The sequence below is a fragment of the Perca flavescens genome, chromosome 1 (genome assembly GCF_004354835.1).
Source record: "Perca flavescens isolate YP-PL-M2 chromosome 1, PFLA_1.0, whole genome shotgun sequence".
NCBI lineage: Eukaryota > Metazoa > Chordata > Actinopteri > Perciformes > Percidae > Perca > Perca flavescens.
Genome location: NC_041331.1, coordinates 36,424,604 through 36,445,520, shown reverse-complemented (window position 1 = coordinate 36,445,520; position 20,917 = coordinate 36,424,604). Strand labels below are relative to the sequence as shown.

Genomic DNA, 20,917 nt, shown 5'->3' with positions numbered 1-20,917 from the left:
TGAGATCCCTGCTAATATGCATGCTTCTTTAGTGACCTAGCTTACTGGGCTACTTACATGAAATGGAGCCATTGTTAGTTATCAGTCAGACCTTTGCGTTGACAAGTCAAAATGTCTGTTGTGAAAAAAAGTCTATGCACCCACCTGCACATTCATAATAGACCTTTTTTTCACAACAGACTAAACATTCCATTTTAGTGAATAGAAATACTAACCACTTCTAACTGATTGAATTAAAACTACGAAGACCACAATATCAACCAGTGTGCAGATTTTGGTCAGTGCTTACATTATCCTATTTAACATCTTAATAATCATTTTTTTTAAAACAAGGAAGTACACTGTTTTATTTGGTCTACCATTACAGAAATGTTACGTTTCTCAAGAAGACAGTGGAGGTGTGTTTCCCCTCTAAACTTCTCTCATCCACCTGATGGCGACAGAAGGCTGGAAATCTTTCTCCTGCGTTCATTTTACAATAGTCTTGCATTGCCAGACATTTACAACAATACATGTGAGATAACCAACATGCACTCTGCCATTATATATTATAACATGTATGTATTTTACATATTCTTGTTTATATTATAGTTTTATATATTATTGAAGCTAACTCAATTAAAGCATTTCTGCAAATGTGATGAAAAAAAAGATCCTGTAGATCATTATAATGAGAAATAAAAAAAAAAAAAAGACTAACTCATTATTTTAAGAAAGTTTCTCATAATGATTTAAATGGGCTAACGCTACAATTTTACAAAATGTTTGCGACAATGGGTTTTATTTTTGAAATTATTGACCGGAAGTATTATGAAACTTGTCACTGATAGCATAATAGCATAGCTAGCTAGCTAACAGAAGTGCCTGCCTGCTTCTGGGGGAAAAAAACAACACCGTCCTGCGCCGGTGGGACAATTGTCATCATCATGGCTGTGTTGTGGTGTAGATTCTGATAACTAACGCCAAGATGATGAACGACATCATAGAGGAACCAGAGAAGGACACCTTGCTGGAAGCGCAGCCGGAGCCTCAAGTTTTGTCGGTAATGTCAGCTAGTCCGGCTTACGCTAGAATGTAAATAGAAACTGGGAGGCTAGCTAGCTGACTAGCTTACTAGCTTAGCCTGTGGGTTTGACCGTTATTTAGATGAGACATGCTTACAAAATTAGTGTCGAAACGGTAAACTTTCTGAGACATTGCTAAGTTTGTCTGTAAATGATAGTGAGTGACATGATTAAGGAGCTTTTAAACATGTTTAGCTACATCTCTTCCTATAAACCGAAGGGACTGCTAGGGACATTTGGAGGAGTTACTCCATCTGGCTGGTAAAATGTTTGGGTTTACCACTGGGGTCAAATTTAAGCTAATTTAGAAATATATCAAAATGAGTTACGCTACAAGAGACATGTATAAACAAATTGAATTAATGAAGATTATATTTAAATCACATTGGAGTTTATTTAAAGACTTGTTAAGGTCTCCCCAACAAAAACAAACAAAACAAACAATCTTATCATTTAACTATCACATAATTCCATTTCATTATTATATTATTATCTTGTCATTTACTTAGCTGCCATACATGAATATTAAATACAAATTATCCCTCATTTCTCCAACCTCAGGGGCCCAGTAATGGCACAAGACCTAAGACCGCCGATGGAGGGATCAGGCCTGTGGAGAAAAGAGGACCTTACATCATGTCCAGAGCTCCAGCAATCCACCTCAAACTACGTAAGCATTTTCTTCTTGACTCATCATAACCAATGTTCTTATTACACCTGTCTGTAAGTCAGGAGTCATTTCATAATTGTTATTTTTATGAGTTCATCTGTGGTTTATGCTATTGTCCCAAGCTCAAAATGGGACAGCTAAAGACTGTTGAAGGCTCAGCTGGCAGGAAAGCAGAGTCTGAGTCATGATGGGCAAAGTCGAACAGTTATTTTTATTATTTATTATTATTCAGACTGTGTATAGAAAGCAGTCCATGCAGTCAACTTTTCATAAAGTATTTCAACGCCCTCAAGGTCTCTGCAACAAACATTTCTGCACTTTGTACTGCTGACTGACTGGCGATTCTAATTCCAATATTTATTTGTCATCCACAAGAAAAAAAAGACTGTAGTTGCACATTCCTGAGTAAAGCCAGTAAAAAGTCATGGACAGGGAGGATTTACACACAGAGAAGAGGTTTTATGCACCGTAAAGTGACGGTCGTGTGAGTCGGTCATGTGAGATTGGAGGGACACATTGCAAAAGGCACATGACATAGTTCACAGACTCTTTAGTTTCTGTTTTAAATATTTTCACACAGTAAAAAACAGGAAACCTTACTGACTTTTGGCATTTCTTGGAAATGGAAGGAAGAGAAGAGAGGATGTGATTCGTTGCTGTTGTTGCCATTTTTGGGTATCTGATTGGCTAACTCTTGACATATATACATACATATACACACACACACACACACACATACGTGTAAACGAACACTTTTCTGAAAACTGACAGCTGTGCATGATGTTATTTTTGAAAACGGAGAGGTTGAAATGTCCGTTTATGAAATATCAAAAAGTTATGCACTAAAGCTTTAAAATAAAAGCTTCTACATGGGTATTGATTGGATTTGAACTTGTAGTCCCAAGCTCTGCTTGAATAATGAGAACGGAACAATAACAGAGCCAGCATGTTGTCATACAGGTAATCCAATTTTATGTTTTTCTTTTCCTGAATCAAGTCGTTGTCTCGATCAGGCTTTTAAATGTGTTCAATCTACACCATGCAAAAAAACCCTATAAAACAAAATCATTGATTTTATTCGATAGGTCTGATCATCAACACGCTGTCAGTAATTCTCAAAGACCTTACATACACCTATTGGGAGTGTGTGTAGGACGCTTCATAAATCTCAAGTCCTACTCTGAGATATGAGTATTATTTCAGTATATAGTGTTATCAGCACAATGCACTTCTTATGTGACCTTTTGTTTCATAGAGAAACACCGGGAAATGGCGAGGAAAGCACTAAAGAAGAAAGCCCTTTCACCCGGACCTCCAGTGATGCATCAGCCCAGGCAAGGAGCTAAGAGGTAAGGAGAGGAGTTATGATGAGGAAAGATGAAGCGGCCGTTTGTGTTGTCAGCATAAAGCAGGGGAGGAGATGTTTGTTTTGCATTTGTCTTGCTTTGACAGACCTTTCTGCACAGCGCTGCCGAGGAGGGTCTGGCTAGTCCACACAGCATTCCGGAATGGTATAAAAAACTGCTCTGGTTTATCGGCATTTCTTTAAACCAATCACAATCGTCTTGGGCGGCGCTAAGCGCTGGGCAGGGCCCCGGTGCCGCTGCAAAATAGCCTCGGGGAGGAACTTGTTTTGGTGGAACGTGTGAACGTTCAAAGGTTGTTTTAGTCGTGCAACAGAAAACTCAGATTGGACAGATAGTCTAGCTAGCGGTCTGGATTTACCCTGCAGAGATCTGAGGAGCAGTTAACCATAGTCCTCAGAAATCCACCGGAGTTTAAGATTCCAACACAAAGAAAGCGAAAGGTAACTGACATCCAGCCAAAAAGAGCATCCGGCGTCATCGGACCAGTCACGGAAGTGGAACGTCGTGGATATAGACTAGTTTTGCATGCTTTTTTACGGTTTCTTGTTCTCCCTTTTAGGACGGTGAAGTTTAACAAGGGCTACGCCGCTTTGAGTCAGCACGCTGAGGACACTTTGGTTGCACTGGACTCCGACAGGTAAGGTTACACCAGGTGTACAGGTGATAGTGTTGTTGAATTCCTATTATATGCAGGAAACTGAGCACTGAAAAACGATATACTGTAACAGGAGACATTTTACGTTGTGGCCATAAAGTCATGTCACCTGGACATTTATCAGTTCCAGTTAGAACTTTGGCATCTCCCCAGCTTAAGTGTAAATACGTTTGCATTTGACACACACACACAATAGTTTACATCAGAATGACAGAACCTGTCCTACTTGTCCTTACAGTGATGAAGAGATTGATTTTGAGCAGTATTCCTCAGGATATTCCTCAGCTGAGGTAAGTTGACCCCACAGCACCTTCTTTAGATGTTTTAAGAGGAATCTTAGTTAGTTAGTTACACAGTCACTGGCTGTGTGACTTTTCAAGATTCTAGATGTTTATTGTCACACTGGTTATACGAGTCCACATGTGTGAAATGCTTATTCTGGGAAGCTCCATTAAGGGAAAGTGTGTGTGAGAGTGTGAGTGTGTGAGAGTGAGTGTGTGTGTGTGTGTGTGTGTGTGAGAGTGAGAGTGAGAGTGTGTGTGTGAGAGTTAGTTAGTTAGCATTCTTATGGCCTGGGGAAAACAATCTGTTCCTCAGTCGGATGGCACATGCTTTAGGTGTCCTGCACCTCCTACCTGAGGGCCGCAAGGAGAACAGGCTGTTATATGGGTGTGTTGGGTCCTTAATGACCCCCAGGGACTTTCTGAGGCACCACTGGATGTACAGCTCCTGCAGGCTGAGCAGCTCACCCCCAGTGATGTACTGGGCCATACACACCACCCTCTACAGCAACGTGCGGTCCATGCTGGTGCAGCTGCCCTACCAGGTGATAAAGCAGCATGTCAGGAAGCTCTATTTAGTGCACCGGTAGTTCAGGCCAAATTTCTTTAAGCACCTGAGACCCCCAGGTATTGGAATTTGTCTACTATCTACACCGCTGTGCCGTTGATGGTGGCTAAGGGTGAGTGTCGTCGCCCCCCCTCTCCAGTCACACAGTGCTGGGTTTAGGCCCCAATCCTTGACCTGACTGACGAGCCCCGAAGGTATTATGGTATTGAAGGCTGAGCCGTAGTCCAAAAACAGCATCCTCACATTAGTAGTGTTGAGAATTTGTGCCAGATCTTGTGTGCGTTTGTATGTTTTGATACTTATTGTAGGAACAGTATATATGTAATGCCGGTGCATGAACAAATGTGAGAAACGTATGTGTTTTTTCTTTTTCTTACTATTGTTGTTTTTCAGTTAAACGCACTCGGAGCCTCTGGCTATTTCTTGATTCAAATAAGTAGCCAGGGTTTTTTGTGCTGCCTTTCAACAGAGCTCAGTGTTACTTTTGAGTGACTAGAATTTCATCATAGCTAGGATGCATACAACCAATATATTTAAATTCAAAGATAGAGTTAGTTCATTAGTTAATTCATTAGTGGGGCATGAATCCCAGCTAAGTATGTACAGTACACACTACTTGAAAGAGACTGGTTTTGGGTGATTCAAAAGTGACTTTGAAATTGCTAACAGTGACAGAGATGTCCAAGTGCCTTAGAACAAGTCAGGTGAGCTCATAACACAATTCTGAGAATTCTTGTTAACGTCTGTGGCTTATTACCAATGTAAACAACATAGCTACTGTGGCTTGAGAACATTGTTTGATATTTGAAGTTCCCATTTTTGAATATAACATTATAAACTGTATTTTGACTGCAGATTAGAGTATGTTCCTAATTTAGGATCATAAAGAAGATCATACATATTACTATTGAGACCTTTATGACCTTAGTATTAAACATGATTTTGCTTGAGTGCGCAGGGAAGAGGTAGCTAAAGGCATTAGACATACGTATTTAGTTTGGTTCAGCAGGCATAAGTAATGATGGGGTATGAAAGGGTCCATTTTTAACAGTTGAACTTGAGTGAGATGTCTACCAGGTTTAACCACCTTCCTCTGATGGTTGTGTGCGTTAGTGACGTCCTTCTCTTTGCTCTTCAGGTCCATCCTGATTTAAGCAGGCAGCTGCTTCAGGATGGCTACCGTCTGGATGAGATCCCCGATGACGAGGACCTGGACCTGATTCCGCCCAAAGCCATGGGCTCCTCTGCGTGTTGCTGCCCCGAGGGCCCGTCCTGCTCCATGCAGTGATGTCTGTGCTGTGACTCGAACCTTTTCAAAGGCTTGGCACCAGTTCCTGTCCCTGACTTTAGTCACTGGTGCCTGAGGCCCTCTTTCTGACCCAGCTCCACTGCTGTGCTGCCTGAGGACTTTCAGCTCTGAAGCCAAACTTCTGTTTATGCAGGACTACGTGCACCAGGATCGCTGAACCCACATGAAAACGCGAATGGACATAAGAAGCCTTATTCACTGTGACCCCAAAGCTTGACCTATTTTTTAAATTATGCCACTGCTCTAAATAGAGTGGCAGAGTAAACCATAATTTGGGATATGTCGTCATTGACCCAATGGGGAGATGGTTACTGTCTTTTCTGCGCTGGTGAACAGGTCTGCAGCCCTCGAAAGCACGACATGCATACATGTGGTGTATTGTGTTTTAATGTTCCGGCCCTTGGCGAATTTGAAACTTCCAGTTATTAACTAACTGCTGTGTGAAGGCAACTCGGTTATCATCGACTATTGTTGCGTGAATGGTTTTTGTTTCTTTACTGTATCTGTCCTCAAAAATTACACAGGACTTTTTATTCCAAAATGAGATGGCCACCACTTTGGGAAATAAATGACACCGAGTTAATTACATTTTACAGGTCATTGAGCAAACTGCTACATACCAAGGACTCACTCATCCTCTGCCTGTAGAAGATATACTTGGAGAGAATAGCATCATGAAAAGTTATCCTACAAAGGGATTCACGGTTTTAAAGAGTAATACCTACTCTTACCAGATGTTACACTGCTGTGTATGGCAAAAATGTAGATGCAGATGAGTTACTTTGATAGATGAACCAATGACATTTGATTTCCAATCTCTGTATTGTAGAAATAAGTTTCATTCCAGAACACAATACCCTCCACAAAAAAAAGCTGTTAGAAAAAGATTGAAAGCAAAAATATATTGTAGATTCCCATACAAGTCATCATCTTACAGCATTTAATTATGTGGTCAGATAATGTACTGTATATGTTTCTAATTTAAATGATTGTTTTTTTTAGAAACGATTTGGGGTTGATGTTAAAAAATCGATATACATGAACTTTTTTGCCAAGATGGATAAGTTGCATTTTGGATTAGTACGCTGTCCAGGATCTGATATAACTCTTAGAAAGGATGTGTCATCTTTAACACATCACAGTGTGTGTACATGGCAGATTTGAGTAATTATTTATTTATTCATATATTTGTTGGGGACACTAAAAATAGTTGTTACAGGTTAAAAACAGTAAACTACATTTGCATAAGGATTGAGGCATGTGTCTACCCTTATTATGTGTTAACCATATTTACATACATCAGTTTAAACTATGTGTTGGTATATTTGTGTATTGTGTTATGATGTGTCTGTTAGACACATGCTGAAAATCATGTTATCATTATTTAATTATTCCACTTTAAAAAAAATGTATCTGTTCTCTCATGTTACAGTCTGGTCAGATTTGTACTATTAATTGTCAGTCCTGAATATTTTAACTGCAACAAAAAATGTTCAATATCAGAGCAAGTGACAATGACGAGGATGTTTTTTTTGTGTGAGTGTGCAACTAGAAAGTAATTTGGCTTTCACACACATAGTAAAATAAGCAGTTTGAAGATTGCACAACTGTTAAAGTCAGGCTAAATGTGTGACTGATGTTTTACTTACTTGCGGGCCACACTGTTATTTCTCATGCTGTGACGTTGGTTGTTACAATGCGTAACTCTGTCATATAAATGAAAGGTATAGAAGACCACTTGGCCACCATAAAAAAAATGTAAGGACGGGCAAGAATATGACATTTTGTGCTAGAAAAAGTAAGAACCTTGATTTTGTACTCCAGAGTCTGGATCAATTCACAAATTCAAATTCACTAAGTGGATTCTGTTAAAACATTTGCAATGAAAATGGTTAGTGTTCAAAATGTTATATTATTTACATGTGAAATGTCCACTGTCTCCACACAGCATTCCATTGTTCTAATGTGGATGATTTAGAAATGAAAGCAGATTCTGCTATTACACTAAGTGAGTCACTTGATACGAGCTTGAGGTAAATGCTTTAAATGTAACCGCTGAATTTATAGTGTATTGAACCCAGCCGTGGGTCTGCACAATGTTTTTATGTACACAAATATTGCACTTAACACCAGTGGTCAGTAGCAAGTACACTTTACTCACCTGTACTATGCAACTATTGGGACAATCTGCTTGTTATACGAAATTGGAACAATGTAAAGTTATTGAGTGCTAAATGCAATAACTTCGTTATTTTTTGATGGTAAACACTTAACTTTTTTTTATTGTACTGTTTATTGTTTTTCATTATTAAAATGAAACGTATCTATACTTTCATGTGTGTGATTGTGACCATAATTATTAAGAATCGTTTCCGGTATTGCTCGTGTAATTAGGTAATATGTCGTTGTTTCCACAAGGGGGAAGCATGGAGCTATGCTGCTTTCTAGATGCAATACCTCCTGCACTTACAATGAGGCTTCTGTAATATTGTTGTCATTTAAACATTGCATCATCATCATAATCATTTCCATTTAACATTCAGAGAAAGATGTGATACTGTAAACAGGCCATGTGAAACTTTTTCACAAGGTGAATGAGACACACACACACACACATCGAGGATACTTTTGCTGTAGGCTTTTTATTGACCTATCTATATCTAGTTTTTGTAGCCTACTAAATAACAAATATATTATTATTATATTATTATATTAAACAAATGAAGATATGTATATGAATACATTAACTTAATAAGAGTGTCATGAAATTGAAAAGGCGGCGAGACTTGTTGCTTTCGCTGGGCGGGTCTAAAATGCTGTTCGCCATGCGGGGGGTGTCAACTGAAGGGGAGGAAGAAAAAAAAAAAAAACGACTGAAGGGAGTTACCTCAGCGCTTTCCGAGATATGAGATCGGGCCGTTTTCCAGTCGGTCCCCTTTTCTATTAAAGAAGAAAATCACAGGGGGAAGAAAGACAGACAGAAACACAGGTACATTTGGAGTGGTCGCGCCGAAGAGAGCATATAGCGCCTTTCTGCTGGCGGATCAGTCGGTATCTACGGTGCATGCACAGCTGCCCCCGTGCGCGCGCGCGTGTGTGTGTTTACAAGTGTTTGAACGAGTGCCACAAACAAGGGAAGGACGATAAAGCCAAGGAAGGAGGGATGGTGGACAATTCAAGCAGTAGTAAGGCACAAATGGTAAGTCGTGGATCCGGCTTGGCGTCCCTTTACATTTCCGTGATCTGTAACGTTACGTTAACGAGCTAAGAAAACAAACTCCGAAAGACAGACTTTGAACGCCTCATTTAACGTCACGGGAAAGAGTCAACGAGCTTAACGTGACCTTTTCCAAAAGAAAAAGAACTAAATAATTTAGAGCTAATTTGACCATATGGTAGGTTACTTTTTTAATTATTTTACAATTCTGTGACAACACTAATACAGCTTTTAGAAAAATGACTGACGTTAATAAGCCAGTTTCGCTTATTTGTACCGTTACAGTAATTTATCCTAAAACCCTATTACGCTTACGTTATCTACGTATTTTGAGGATGTGGCAGCTAAGCTGAATGCGGAAAGGGTGTACCATGTTTTTTGTTGTTGTTATTTTTAACAGTTTTAACAGACTTCTATTCACTTTGGTGGTTGTGTGCTCTATTAAAGATGTCTAGATTTCAATTTACCCTCCTTTTCATTTAAAACTGACGTTTCTACTGGATGCGAACGTAATTTGGAAGCAGTTCATCCCCCAGTTTTACTAAAACGCAATAGTTGGGGAAACTTGTTCACCTCTTGCTTTGATTAAGGCGTTTAAACGTGTAACGGATTTCAATATGATAATTAATTAAACTGTAGGACTATAGTGAATAACTAACATTTTAAAAAATTTTTCCCCCTTCTGGTACACCCAAATAATCTTTCGTGGTTGGCTGCAGTAACTTGATGTCTAACGTTAAGCTTAGCAAGGACCTGATTTAAATTATATGGTTGGGTTATCCATGTTTTTGTATCATTTAAAAATCAGTCTCCTAGGCCATCAGGCCTACACATGTGTGACATGTCTTTTTTCGTCCTGTAATTAGATAAAGTAGGAATTAGATTTTAGTATAGGTCATCCATGACTCCTTCTCTTCCTCCCACAGCCCAGCATGTCTCAGGACCCTAGTGTGGCCTTTCCCCAGAGCAGCTCTACAGGGGGGATGAAGCTAGAAGCAGTAATGGAGCAGCTCCAGCGCCAGCAGCAGGCCCGACTGGAAATGGAGCGCAAGGAGAGGAAGCTGCGAGAGGCCCACATCATGTATGCTCAGCAGGTTGCTGCCCAGCAAGCCATCCTGGCAGCTGCCCGGGCTTCTGGGGCCAGCTTCATGGGCAAAGGCCTGCCTGTAGGGGTCCCCGGTGGTGGGTTGCCTCCCCGGGTCTCCAACCAGAGCAGTGTGGACTCGGAAAGAGAGGATGACGAGGACAGAGGCCGGGATTCCGGGGATGAAGATGACGACAATGAGATGATGGAGGGGGACGAGGGCAGTGACGATGAGGATGAGGGAAGTGCCAGTGGTCTGGAGTTCCTCCGCAAGCAGACCCTCGCTTTGCAGCAGAGTGCCTCCCGCATCCCGGCCCGTCCCTTTGGCAGTTACTCTGCGTCAGCCCCCCAGAGGGCCGCATCCCCACCTATCAGAGTGAAGCAGGAGCCTGACGAGGGCCTGTCCCCTGCTGGGCCTCGCTCTGCTACGTCTCCTAACGGACAGGCCGACTGGGGCTTTGATGACTTCAGACAGGTTAGTGCCCTTCCTTGGCTCCTAGCCACAACATTTTTTTCCCTTTTTTATATCTTCAATTCCTCAAGACAGAGCTGCATAATCAAAACACTGTTCCTTGAGACCCAAAGGAGTAAGGGCCCTCTCCCGTTGAGTGCTTTTTGATTTCTCAGCCCGACCCCCTGCTGTGAGCAACTGCTTGATCTTGATTGTGGGACAAACCTCTCCAGCAGTATCTTTTGTGTGACACATCAGATCTCTGTGGCTGGTTGACCGCCGATTGGCTTTTGTGGCTAAAAATCCTCCTAAGTAAGTCCTGGCAGTGGGCCAGGCTGGGGCGCAATGTGTTCACACTCACTAGTTCTCTCGTGTGTGTGTGTGTGTGTGTGTGTGTGTGTGTGTGTGTGTGTGTGTGTGTGTGTGTGTGTGTGTGTGTGTGTGTGTGTGTGTGTGTGTGTGTGTGTGTGTGTGTGTGTGTGTGTGTGTGTGTGTGTGTGTGTGTGTGTGTGTGTGTGTGTGTGTGTGTGTGTGTGTGTGTGTGTGTGTGTGTGTGTGTGTGTGTGTGTGTGTGTGTCCCTCCCTCCCTCCCGGCTCTGTGTTCAGGCTTTGGTTTGGCTCTGATCCAGGTAGCGGAGTCAGCCAGGGCAGGACTGCTGCTGTGAGGCTGTGGGTGGTTGGCCGGGTCAGCACGAGGATTTTGGGTGGGTGGGATGCTTGGATGTTGTACACAGTAGCAACCTGTCACACCCCCCCAACCCAAGAGTTTCGGCTGTTTGCCAAGTGCACTTTCCCTTGAAGGTAAATATTGCCTCAGCACAGTGTTACCAAACACTGGCTTTTAAAATGGCAGTGTTTCCCATACATTGATTTATTTGTAGTGGATTGTATTGATTTTCTATATATATTTAAAATGGGTAAAATCCTATTTCATTGTAGAGCTGCTCACAGTGCATCGATTTGCTCAGCCCCTCCTTGTCCTACAAACGCATTCGGACCTGTCTGGGAAAAGCCCTGCGGCCGCCTTCTCTGCCAACACGACTGCTTGACCGCAGTAAGCCTCTGGCTTTACCGTATATCTACTGCAACTGCTTTCACGAGTTCGAGGCAATTAGACAGTCTTGTCTGAACTGACTCACTGGAATAGAGGTCTACGTTACAGCCTATAGTTTGTAAATGACATAGGTCATATACAGAAAGCTAGCATTAGCTAGCATATTTGCATTTTCGCCAAGCCAGAATGTTCAGTCTGTCTTCATTTGTTCAATAATAATTATCACTGGCAAACCTCAAAGCTAGTTTTGGATTCTTACTTAGATCATTTGAGCAGAAAAGCTTGTGGTTCTTCATGATTGACCAATACATGTAACCAGGGTGCGATTTGCCTGGGGGGGGATTCGTGCGTGTGCCATTTCCCCCTTTCTGATCTACATATCCCTTCCTCTGCTGAATTATTTTTATCCCCGATGGGGACAAAATGTATCCACCCTCAAAGTGATCATCTACTTCACCAATAGCCTAGACCATATATTAATTACATACCTAAAATAGAAGTATTTTAAACTGTGCTGTAACATGACCAGTCTGTAGTGCCATAGAACAATAAAATCCAGCATTTGCTGGTTGTATTTAGCCGCTACAGAGCTCCGGGACGCCGGCTACCAACAGCAGTTGTTTAGCCGCAGACAGTGAGTTGGGTACAGGCACAGTCCGATAAAGGGCCTTTTCAGGAGCCATGGTAGTTGAGTTAAGCCAGAAAAAGTAAGCATCATCCGGCGCTGACGGTTAAGTTTAGGCACCAAAACGACTAGTTCAGTTTAGAAAAAAAATCTGATTTGGATTAAGACATTACCGAGTAATGAACGAGCATTTCCTTGGTGAAAGTATTTAGTTTTTTTTGCTGCAAAGTAAACTCAACAAAAGTAAACTTTAAAAAAAGAATTTTGAAAAACTAATATTTAAATAAAGACATGATGTTCATAAAAGTCAAAGAAGATTACTTTAGGTAAACCATTCAGTACACAGAATCAGGTTGTTAGTGAGCACATGTTTATATGCTAAAGTAGGCCAAAGTTCAGCCATAGCTACAATGTTAGCTTCTAGCAAAAAGTCAGGCACTGCTAGGCACTGTCAGGCAAGGACACTAGTGGTCAGTGTTTGGAATAACGCCGTTTAAAAGAACGGCGTTAGGTAACGACATTATTTTTTCAGTAACGGGGTAATCTAACTAATTACTTTTCCTGTCGTTACAACGCCGTTAACGTTACTGGACGTTAAATGCGGTGCGTTACTATGCACTGATTGAATAAACTGTGTAATCCGAATGCACCCCTGGCTCGCAGCTAGTGAGGAGGTGGGTTAATAACGAGGTAAGCGATTTTATGATTGGCTAAGGCAGAGTCATGTTTCATGGTAGCCAATCAGAGCCAGTGTTTTTACACACACACACACACACACACACACACACACACACACACACACACACACACACACACACACACACACACACACACACACACGAACAGAGATTCAATGAAGCAGCAGAGATGGCAAGTCAGGAAAAGTTGGCATTTTCAAGGTGGAGATATAAGCACTACTTCAAATTCATTGTGGTCAAAGGCAAGAACGTGCATGTAATGTGTACATTATGTCCAAGAGTGAAGACTTTGTCAACATCCGTTGTAGCAACTCTAATTTAATGAAGCATCTCACAACGACACACGTATCTACAAAGCTAGTGGCCAAAAACACCGATACCTCCACCACAGATGATCGCTTGCCATCCACTAGCAAAGAAGGACTCGGAGCAAAGTCCTCCAAACAGCAAAAGCTAGATCTTTCTGCCTCACAACAAAAACCTATGACACAAGCTGAAGTCAACCGTATGATAGGCTGGTATGTTGTTAAAAGTATATGTGTCATATAAGTTTATATGGTGTAACTGTTAACTGTTTACTTTTCTTACAAAGATAATACTTGAAGTGCAGGATAAACCTCTTGCTGTCTGTCGACGTGCAATAAATATAGAAAGTTATATACAAACACCTGTCTGTTCTACTCATTTCAACTGACTTGTGAAAACTGCTAAAAAAAAATCCCAATTCTTTGACATATAGCAATTTTTTTTTTTTCAGTAACAAATAGTTACTTTCCCTGGTAACGAGTTACTTTTATTTTAGAGTAATTCAGTTACTAACTCAGTTACTTTTTGGACCAAGTAGTGAGTAACTATAACTAATTACTTTTTTAAAGTAACGTTCCCAACACTGCTAGTGGTGCATCTAGCGGTGGGGGGTTTAAACACAACATAAACCTGAACCACTATATTACATGAATATTTTTGCACGTAAAAAAAAAAAAAAATATCGATATTGCATTTTTGAAAATTGATACAGTATTGCAAAATAAAATGTCGCAATACTCAAGTGTATTTTTTTTCTTTTCTTTTTTCTTACACCCCTAATAAATAAGTGTTTTGGCATGCCTGGCTGAGACTTTTCTTCACAAATCACACCTAGGGTTGGGCATCATTTGGATTTGAACAATTTGTCTTCCAATTCCGATTCATCCTTTCCATTCCGGTTCTTCTTGATTCCGATTCTTTGAGGGGTGGAGGTGAAACGGGTCACATGACTATTTTCATAAATAAGAGGAAAGTTTTTATTTTGATTCATTGGTGGTTTGCAGTTTTACAGCTTTTTCAATGTAAGATAAAGCCACACTAGAGCACTGCTTACTGTGCTCCAAGGCTGCAACACAACAGCACCTGGTCGCTTCGGAAACCAAAACTTGCGCATATAAAATTGGGAAGCGATGATTGGATTTGAAACCAAATCCTCTGAACGATTCCAAGTAGGAATCGGTTCTTGATGCCCAATCCTAATCGCACCCTGCGTGTAACTGATGCTTCATGTTTTTAACTTTACTTTAATATTAATCAGGGCAGCATTCATTCCAAAATGCGGCTGTGCTGTAAGTGAGCCCTCTTGTGACTGTTGCGCCAAAAGGAACATCAGATATTATTATAACCTCTTTGGCCTAATGTTAGCTACAATAGCTGACGATAGCTGACATTAGCTATTGTTACCACTTGTTAAAGCGGACCACTTCAGTTAAGTTAACTTTAACCAGGCTGGTTCTATGAGAAAAAAAAAAAAAAAAAAAAAGAAAAAGCCCCGGCAGAGAGAAACAGACTTTACTCAAAATACTGTGGTGATGCTGGTGTGGCTTCGGAGCAGCGCGCTGTGGGTCCAGAAGACTCTCCAGATTACATGTAAATCACGCTATCCTTGCTGTCTCTGCTCAAACCCCTCAACAGTGACAGAAATCAAATTTGAAACTGAAAAAAACAAAAAGGGTGACATAAAAAACCAATCACATTGGTCCCCCAACCACAAATAGGCTGTGATTCTGTGGGAACCGCTGAACTGGGAACCAAGCCGAGCTACATGCCGTTTAGCATCATAGCTTGTGACGTAGCAGGTTTGAGAGAGCTCAGCAGCATGTGGGTGATATAAAAAGCCTGAGTTGCACAAGAGTGGGTAGTGTCAAAGGACATATCTGAGCTTGATCAGTGGCTTATCATGTGTCTGGCTTTTATTACTGCCTATTTAAAGGCAAATGTCTTTGAAGGTGCTTCTCTAGACCACATTTCCATATTTAGGGAAAGCAGTAATATAGAGGTGGGATGAGGAAGCAGTAGTAGTCTTATTTTTATTATTACTTACTGTATATCAAGTAGAGCCTCTGCGTTCACAGGGATCTGCTTGAGATGATATAAAAGATCACATGCATATTGTATGAAATGGAGTATCATTGCATTGTTTGGGCTGCTTATTGTTTCCATAAGTGTCAGAAAAAAAGTTGAGTAAGAAGTATTCTACTGCGAGATGGCCAGACTTTGTGTGAATGTCTCCGAACAGAAGATCACAGCAGCAAAGTTGCAGCTGACCAGTGCTCTGTCTGTGGCTCGGTGTCTTTTATTAGGAGAGCCTGGGGGTTGGGGGAGGCATTATGGGACGAGAATTGGTCTGGCCTTTTTTTGTTTCCTCTCCTTTATCTTTCCTGTCATTATGTCAGCTCTGCAGTATTTAATGACGGCTCATCTCTTCAGGCAGTTTCAGGTTGCACCACTTTAGGGGGGAGGGGGGCAGTGGAGGCAGGGGAACTGTTTTTGTTTTATGTCATTGTCTTCGAGAGGCCAGATGCCGCAAATACCGCCGTCCCCTCCCTATAATAATGTAGGGAGCACATTTTATTATGTTCTAAAAAGCAGTTGAGAGATTGGATGGCTAGCTAGAAGGGACAAGTGTATGGAAGACCATTTACATTAACATTTACATGTAGCCAGTACCATTAGGTGGAGGCTTTAACCCAAAGCACCCTGTTTGTGAATGCTGTGACCACTCTGACAGAGCTACTGCCATGCTCTCGCAACAGATAGCAGATCCCGTAGAAACAGTTTGGCTTCTGATTTCATCCAGAGCAGAGTCCAACAGGATAATAATGTCAGTTTGCTAGTTCATCAACATTTCAAGCAACATATAATGATGATTTTCTTTTTTTCTTTTTTAAAGGTCGTACTGTAGCTCTTAAACAATGGGTGGAACATGAGTGTCATACTGCAGAATAAGAACAAACATATCCCTGTAACCAAGGTAATGTTTAGTTGTATGTTAATTACCAGCATAACACTTGACTGACAACCATTTGATTAATCTGTCTTGTAGTCCTGTACTCCTTTAAGTGTTTTTAGTGTATATAAGTGTTGATGGCCTGTACAGGTCAGATGGGGGTGGACAGACATGGGTAGCCAGTCTTTTCGTGTCAGTGATGTATGTGTGGTGACCTAAGCCCTGTCCTAAACAGCAGAGTAAATAATTGTCAAACAAGGGGATGGACAAAAGCGTCGCATGGAGAGTGAGAGAGAGAGAGAGAGAGAGAGAGAGACAGGGTGGGCAGCCGGCCGGCCTCAGCACTCTGGCCTCCACCACAGTGGTACAGAGGCTGCATGACCCCTGTAAATCCCCCCACACCCATCCCTCCGGCTCTCATACACACACACACACACACACACACACACACACACATGTCCATAGACCCCTCTACTCCTTGTGATAATCCCTCTGTGATTAATAGTTTTAATCATGCCTGCAGAACAGCAGATTGTGTCTTAACGTTCCACTGTGTTGGTGGTGACAGCGCTTCAGTCGGATTGGCTGGGTGTTGTAACTGAGAGGTGTTGTGTGGTATACTACAGGTGGTGTGTGAATGCAGTGGCTTTTCGTTCCACAGGTTTACAGGTTTTATTTCCACGTGCTGTTTGTTCCTGTGCAACTCCGTCTTCCGACAAATGAGACAAAGTTGAGGTAGTGAGCAGAGCATGTCTAGATTTGTAATGCTGTGATCACAGAGGGAGAGTGACGACACAAAGCTACAAGACAGAAACCGATGTGAGTTCTTCTCTCATCACATAGCAGGGCTGAATAACAAGTTTAAGGAGTGATTGTCAGGTGTGGAAGTAGGCCTCAGGTTGAGAGATTATTGACCACATTTGAATGTGTCTAATTGGGGCATTGGTACTCTTGTTCAGGGATATCCCAAGATTCAATGAAGAAAGTGATATTACAGATACTCAACATTGCATCTTTTTCATTATGTCACATAGACTAACAGCCAAGAACGTTAGCTCAGTTCTAGAGCTGCAACGATTCATCGATTAAGCTGTTTGTCAACTTTTCAATTAATCAGCAACTATTTTGATTATCGATTAGTCGGTTTGAGTAATTTTTTTTTTTTTTAAGACAAAAGTAAAAAAAATTTGATTCCAGCTTGTTAAATGTGAATATGTTCTTGTTTCTTCTCTCCTCTGTGACAGTAAACCGAATGTCTTTGAGTTGTGGACAAAACAAGACATTTGAGGACGTCATCTTGGGCATTTTGGGAAACACTGATCCACATTTTTCACCATTTCCGGACATTTTATAGACCAAACAACTAATCGATTAATCGAGACAATAATTAACAGATTAATCGACTATGAAAATAATCGTTAGTTGCAGCCCTACTTAGGTCATTTACATTTTACAAGGTAATGTTTTTAGCAGGCTCAATTACAAGAGGCTGGATAATTAGCCCCTACAGCCCGATGAGATTTTTCTTGACATTTGGATCGGAAATGCTGCAAACCAGAATGAAATGCCGTTTGAGAAAAAGGGGTATTGCTTTTTTTTTTTTAACTGCATGTAAACACACTGATTGACGCACAACCCAGTGGTCTGTATATAGTTTTATGGATCAAACAAAGCTTCAATGCAAATAATTTGCATTAATGATTTTAAGTAATCAAATTATTTGTGTTTCAGCCCTACTCTTATTTGCCTAGGCAGAACAGAGGAAGGCACACCTTGTCTACAACTTAGGTCAGGGATTCATTTGACACAAAGAAAGGGCCAACAGTCCACAGTGGTCCAAATCTGATTCCTGGGGTTAACTGTGCATCTGTCACGGCTGAGCACTGCCATCCTTTTGCCACCCATGAGCCCTGCTTCTGCTGCTCAAGCACTGACGCCTGTCTGTTGATCCAGCGCTGTTGCATAATTTAACTGTTGCCCCAGCAACACATCAGCCAGGAAGTAAGGAGCTGCACGGCTGCAGCACAGAGATCAATAAGGATTGTGTGTGAGCTCTTAGAGGCAGGAATGTTTGGCCTCGTTTATGGTTCATTTATGATAAATGAGGAGGGCATTGTATTTAGCAGATGGGACTCAGGTTGTCATTTTGACAGTGGAATGTGGAACAAATCTACCCGGGTGAACCAGTGAATCAGCTGCAGTGTTGACTGTGTCACTGAATGTGTGAGAAATGTACAACCATATCACTAAGTATCTCACTAGTGTCACGGTGGGAGCTAGAAGCCCTCAGTGCCTGATGGGCATGCTGCATATGCCAACCCGACCTGGTTTCTGCTTTCTGAATGTTACGCTGGTGTCTCGCATGCCATAACTGTCAGTGGGTTTTAAATGGTGTACTTAGTCTAGTTCTGTTTACTGGACTTCCTGTTAGGCTGATGTAATAAGGCTGGAATTACCATCTGACCCCTATTTGTACAAAGCGCTTGCAAATGGAGGTAATTCAGATGAGAAACAATGAGGAAGGCTGAGGTCCAACATGTGGCTTGTTCAGAACAAGAAGCGTGACTGTAATGTGTGAGACCTGCATGTATATTTCTCATGTGCAATGTTCAAACTGTTAGACAGGGAGCTGACAACCTTAACACTGACTGTTAGGGCTTTGACTTTTGCTGCAAAATCATATTCGAAGTTTGTTTGTTTATTAATATTTGAATATTTATAAATAATATTTTGACCATTAAATGCCTTCAGTAAGTATTGGTATCAAACTTAAGTTTATTTATTTATTTATTTTTAATTAAAAGTCCGACCCTGGATTAAACACAAACACTATGCTTTCGACAGGAAGTTTGGAGCTTCGGGGCGGGGGAGGGGGCAGTGTTGCCAACTTAGCGACTTTTCAGACCCCCCTTAGCGACTCTTTTTTTTTTCACAAAAGCGACTAGCAACAAATCTGGTGACTTTGTGTAGAAAAGACAGTGACTTTCTGTAAAAAAAAATATTCCTGTGGCCACCAAAAAGGTCACCTCTCTCTTCTGTCCTGTGACTGAGGAGCAGCCCCGCCCTCCCCTCCCCTCTGTGCTCTCTCCTCATGTGCAGCACCACTGAGCAGGCAGGTAGGAAGGGGAGAAGGGACAGGTTGCGGGGAGCGGTGTAGGTAGGAGAGACAGCGGCATGCAACGAGAGAAAGACGCCGCTGAGCTGGTCTGGCCCTGGCCCTGGCCTGGCCCTGGGCAAGCCAGCCTTCTTTAAGAATTAATGCAACGGGGGAATGCAACGCTACCGAGCCACAGCCGAGAAACGTGCGTCGCCGCAAAGTGTACTTACATTTGGAAATGCGTGAAAAAGCCTTGGAATCTGAATTGAAAACGTTTTACAAGCAAACACATTTACAAAAAATAATGCCCATAACATGTTCGAATTAAGGGCTACCTAATATTCGTTCGAATATCATTATTTTTTTAAATATTCAAATAACGAAGTTCGGAGTCAAAGCCCTACTGACTGTTCACTTTTCTGTCACACTGACAACAATGCATGCATAACAAAATGTAGCCTATACATTGTTTCACATGTAAATTATGTTATTCTGTGTCGAGGAATACCCAATTTCCTTTTTACGGATACCTCACTCAAATTTTCTTAATTTCTTTTGTGAATGTGAATCACTTTAAAGCGCCCATATTATGCTCATTTTCAGGTTCATAATTGTATTTTAAGGTTGTACTAGAATAGGTTTACATGGTTTAATTTTCAAAAAACACCATCTTTTGCTCTCTCTCACTGCGGCAGATCCTCTTTTCACCTGGTTTCTGTTTTAGCTACAGAGTGAGACCTCTTTTCTTCTTCTGTACTATCTTTGCTAACCCCAGCTAACGGTTGGGGTTAGCCAGCTCATTTCGGTTTGTGACGTCACAAGCCGTGCCGATTTTGAACAGCTCACCCGGAGACTGAAGGCAGGACACATTCAGAAACCGTATCTCACTCAAAACAGCATGGATGGATTTTTTTCAAAGTTTGTTTGCATGTGGAAGCACCAGAGACACAAAAGAACACCCCAAATCCCAGAAAATTTTTTATTCATAATATGGGCACTTTAATTCCTCGCCAGGTTTTCTGTCATCTGGATGACTTCATGAGTACAAAATGATATTACTAATGGCATTTGTGATGAATGGCCTGGGCACTAAATGGTTAACCTGATTTCCAAATAAGCTTTTTCCCCCTTAGCTACACTAGCTAACATTGATCTAAATACAGATTAGGTTGGCTAAAAACCCTTATTTTTAGCTCACAGGGGTGAAATTCCCCTCAACATTTTGGTTGACCTGCCCTTTCTTTGTCTATTTCTGTTTTCATGTAATACCTTTGTTCAACCAGAACAACTCCAAAATGAATTTATGTGCACACTATTCGCATGTCTTTCTATTTAGCATTAAACTATCAAAACACTCTTTTCCCAAATTTGGTTTTTGGTAGCATTGTGAACAGACAGCAGTGAGGTGTAGTGTTTACACATTCATTTATGTGGTGCGTTTCTCTGGGAATTTTTCAGTTTATGTTTGTAGTTCAATGCTGTGTGAACCTTGCTTTGCCTCATTAACAGCAGGCCTTGGCT

The 20,917-nt window shown here is 41.3% G+C and overlaps 2 protein-coding genes across 3 annotated transcripts in view; both read left to right on the top strand.

Moving 5' to 3' along the window:
• Positions 1-815: 815 nt before the first annotated feature.
• Positions 816-6,700, top strand: fam219b (family with sequence similarity 219 member B). Its single transcript, XM_028575819.1, has 6 exons — positions 816-1,042; positions 1,626-1,734; positions 2,990-3,083; positions 3,661-3,738; positions 3,995-4,046; positions 5,744-6,700. Exons 1-6 carry the CDS (start codon positions 968-970, stop codon positions 5,891-5,893), a joined length of 558 nt encoding a protein of 185 aa, XP_028431620.1. The 5' UTR covers positions 816-967; the 3' UTR covers positions 5,894-6,700.
• A 2,080-nt stretch (positions 6,701-8,780) lies between these two features.
• Positions 8,781-20,917, top strand: part of LOC114560371 (AT-rich interactive domain-containing protein 3B) — a 59,456-nt gene continuing 47,319 nt past the window's right edge. The window contains exons 1-2 of one of the 2 annotated variants that reach the window (XM_028585704.1): positions 8,781-9,113; positions 10,058-10,690. In XM_028585704.1, coding sequence (XP_028441505.1) covers positions 8,979-9,113; positions 10,058-10,690 — 768 coding nt within the window. In that variant the 5' untranslated portion in view covers positions 8,781-8,978. Of the gene's footprint in view, positions 9,114-9,230; positions 9,310-10,057; positions 10,691-20,917 lie in introns of those variants that run through there. The other variant, XM_028585713.1, reaches the window with a different exon arrangement.

Excerpts from the sequence above, each read along its gene's own strand:
- fam219b (XM_028575819.1), top strand. The coding sequence starts at position 968 with ATGATGAACGACATCATAGAGGAACCAGAGAAGGACACCTTGCTGGAA. Across the intron at positions 3,084-3,660 it reads CCCAGGCAAGGAGCTAAGAG|GACGGTGAAGTTTAACAAGG; the intron begins GTAAGGAGAGGA and ends TCTCCCTTTTAG. Across the intron at positions 3,739-3,994 it reads GTTGCACTGGACTCCGACAG|TGATGAAGAGATTGATTTTG; the intron begins GTAAGGTTACAC and ends TTGTCCTTACAG.